The 3,570-nt window shown below is 45.8% G+C and overlaps 1 protein-coding gene across 3 annotated transcripts; it reads left to right on the top strand.

The window, feature by feature from the left end:
• Positions 1 to 455: 455 nt before the first annotated feature.
• Positions 456 to 2,695, top strand: LOC135383033 (uncharacterized). 3 transcript variants are annotated; one of them, XM_064612670.1, is made up of 6 exons: positions 456 to 548; positions 613 to 742; positions 1,252 to 1,418; positions 1,512 to 1,658; positions 1,720 to 1,905; positions 1,975 to 2,695. In XM_064612670.1, exons 2-6 carry the CDS (start codon positions 633 to 635, stop codon positions 2,169 to 2,171), a joined length of 807 nt encoding a protein of 268 aa, XP_064468740.1. In that variant the 5' UTR covers positions 456 to 548; positions 613 to 632; the 3' UTR covers positions 2,172 to 2,695. The 3 variants fall into 3 exon arrangements, with proteins under 3 accessions (XP_064468740.1, XP_064468742.1, XP_064468741.1); XM_064612672.1 differs by lacking the exon at positions 456 to 548 and adding an exon at positions 930 to 979 and having other exon boundaries at positions 655 to 742; XM_064612671.1 differs by lacking the exon at positions 456 to 548 and having other exon boundaries at positions 655 to 979.
• The last annotated feature ends 875 nt before the right edge of the window (positions 2,696 to 3,570 follow it).

The raw sequence follows: 3,570 nt of genomic DNA, 5'->3' as shown, positions 1-3,570 counted from the left end.
GTGTCTGCACGTTCCTTTCATATATGTTTCGTCTAAGAAATCTGCTGAGACGTTTTTTTACTGTTTAGTGTTGTAGTGCGAAACGTGACTGGAAAGGCTCATGAGACTCAGCATGGGAAAAGTAAATTGCCTTCACAGACGCGTGTGCAGTGAGCAAGGTACATATAAATGGTAGCGAAGGCGAGAAAAAATACCAAATCTGTGTTAGCAACCCTGCGCCCTTCATGATACACATGCGAGCGTGGTTGTTGAGGGGCAAACTACGAAGATAGACAAAAATAATTTGATCGGAGGCGCGAATAATGTGTGTATTAATCCAATATGCATATTTTTAATATAGCAATTCGCCTGGTCTGCCAGCAATACGTAAGATTATAGACAGAGCCGAGTGCGCTTCCGGTTCCTGTCCCTCAGCGTGTTGTTAGCTACGAGTTTGCCGTACGTTGCTCGCGCATTTTGTGACTGTTGATAGCCGTTTTCTTCTTCATCGTCGTCTTTTCAATTTCAAACCACCAAGTCGAACAGGGGACACTTCTCGGAGAACTAAGGTAAGGCAGGCACACACGAACAATGGTAAAACACAACAGAACGCCTGTAAACCTGTTCCTGCAGGCTCTACCGGGAGACGCACCATGTCGAGGCGCGTACATAAGCGGTGCCTCCTGAAGGAGAAAGGAAACTGTGACGCCGATGACACTATGGGCGGTATAAGTTTCCACCGTTTTCCTCGGGACCCCTTGAGGTGAGTTCCTATATATTTTAAGTGCCTACGGCCGAGAACGGAGCTGAGTCACTTGGTTGAGGACGTGCAGTGTTTGCTGAAGTACAATGCTTAACTCTCCCCCCGAGTTTTATTGAGAGCGGTGAAGTGAACGTAGTGCAAGTTACATAAGATTAATAGCGTTTCAATGGCATCACCTATTTTCCAGCTTTCAGACTGTATGGACGCTCCCTGGATAGGTCATCCTTCCGCAGTGAGGTGGTAAACATGTAAATATTTAAGCATGTGGCTGCTGGGCAGCTTTGAACGAGGAGTTTTGCAACGGTTTGCATGTAGGGGACACAAAGGGCTGTGCTGCATGTGCTCATATGTACCCAATGCTAGCATGTTGACGGCTTGCTTTGCTTGCTGATATTTTTTTTCTTTTTTGAGCTCTGAATGTAGGGCATACAGGGTCAGGCTGCTGTAGCTAGTGCATGTTTTCGTGGCACAGCTTTGCATAATTCTTCAACAATAAAACTGCTTCGCAGGTACAAGGCGTGGCTGGAGTTTTGCAACCTGGAGGCGGATACGAGTCTAATTCCCATTCGCTCTAAGGTCCTGTGCTCCCAGCACTTCACACCAGTTGCTTATTTGCGCACAGGAAGGCTTCGGTGGGATGCAGTTCCTACATTGAAGCGCACACTGCATGGCGTTGGTAAGTATAATACAAGTCAGTATGCTCAAGTTATCACATGAAAATGTTGTAACTCTAGAGGCAATTATTGCGAGTGCTACTGGTGGTTTACAGGAGGAAGTAGTGCCTACACCAATCAGAGCAGACTTGAAAGCAGTGGGCCTTCAACGGAGGAACGTGTGCAAGCTGTGGTAGCCTACGATGACGACAGCACAGGAGCAATACACCTTCACCAGATGAGTCATCCTTGCCATGCTGAAGGTATACTTGAGTAACGTAGTTTTTGGGTTGGCGAACTGTACGACACCATCTGCTTCATCAGAGTGTGGTACTGAAGAAAGTCAGCAACAGCGTGATCTGTCTCATCAGGACCATAGCTACGCACAACACGCACCAGCCTTGTCAACACAGAGCACTGTTGTCTCCCCACTAGCTGCAGTTGTCACTCCTCTGCCAGGAACGTCGTCTGGTGTACTGCGTGCAGTCGCGTCACCTCAGCACTTAAAAGGTATGTGACGAATACTCTACCGCCATGAAGTCCGCAGACTTGTGAATGCTTTTTGATCACCATTTGCAGGTGGAAGTGGCTGGCATCCCCCCAAAGATTGCCCATCGTCCAGTAGTCCTGCAGCTCCAGCACAGCCAACAAAAGGCAAGCTGGATAACCTCCGCAAGAAAGTGCACCAGTTGCAAGCCCGCAACAAGAAGCTTCAGCACAAAATAGCAGAAGCAGAAAACATTGTCAATGCTTACAATGCTTTGACATTCCTTTAATACAAAAATGCTGTTGTAATCAAAGTAGTAGTCATGAACAGTGTGTATGCTCTGAACAAGGTTGTCATTGCTGGAAGCTGATATTATTTTGGCTGTTTTGCAAGATAAAGTATCACAGACTTCTAAACTGAGCTAATGGACTTGTGCCTTCTAATTCCTCCATAGCATTCATTACGAATGCCAAAAACTGGGAGACATAGCGCCACACAGCATGCAAGTATCATATAATGTGGCCCAAAAGTGCAAATATGTTCACTTCCACCTTCTTGGTACGAGAGATATGTGGAAAGCTCCAGATGTGCATGGGGACAGCAATAGTCGTGGGCCCTATCGGTGTTTGCTGGAATTTGTACATTATCCTTTTGTGCTTATTCACTACATAGACTGTCATACTGGTTATTGCACATTATTCTGTCGTGGGTGTTTATACTGGAGTTGTACGGACTACATAATACTGTTTATACTGCATTATACTGTTTACAATGCCATGGCGAATTTACCTGTGATAAAAGAAAGCAAGCCCCCACCTGGTCTCCTGTGTCCTTTGTTGCACGCATGTCGCTAGTGTTAATCCATCTCTGTTTACAAATCAAATTGTTAATGAGCTTTTGCTCTTGGATTTGCTATCAACAGCGATTGTGACATTCTGCGGCTCGGCATCGCGGTGGAAGGAACGCGCAGCGCGAGCGCCTGGCCCGCCCCGTGCTATACGTAACGGTGACGTACCACGTGACGTCCAGGTGACGTCATTATGACGAAATTTGTAGTATGCCCCGCAACGGATGGATGGCGCTGACGGTCTTTATCATGGCCGCCCTTGAAGACGTGGTGGCCAATGCAAGCTTCGCTACCATTTATATGTACCTTGCAGTGAGTACTTTGCAAGCACCAGTCGCTACCCACCGCTTGAGTTCACGCTGTGTGCGCTATGCAGCGAATGTAGCTTTTTTTTTTTAAATCTTACAGCAGATATTCCGCTTTGATTCCTTGCCGTATATTACTAACATTGTCACAATTACTGCTGAAGTGTCAAAAACAAGTAAAACAATCTCTGAGATCAAGTTTCTCTTCACCTGAAAGACGAAACATCAGACATGTTGTTCAGTAATAGCTTGTATTTCCTTTGGACGTGCACAGATGCAAGTTATTGGCCTGGTTATTAATAAGATAATGGTGTGTCACAAGGGCGGTGTCGCACAGTGTACAAGATGTTTTTCCTTTTTTGTGTGTGTGAGTGTGTGTCTTCACGGAAGCAACACTTACGCAAATGCAAATGTTATGCAAATATTAGTGGAATTCACATTATGCTTTAGTGCACAGCTACGAGAAGCTTCTCAACGCTCTGAACCCAGTATTTTTCATATTTTTGGCACTTCGCTATTGCTACGCACTTGAACCT

Source organism: Ornithodoros turicata, chromosome 2 (genome assembly GCF_037126465.1).
Source record: "Ornithodoros turicata isolate Travis chromosome 2, ASM3712646v1, whole genome shotgun sequence".
NCBI lineage: Eukaryota > Metazoa > Arthropoda > Arachnida > Ixodida > Argasidae > Ornithodoros > Ornithodoros turicata.
Note: the sequence above shows the minus strand (reverse complement) of the source record. Positions and strands in the feature narration are given on the sequence as shown.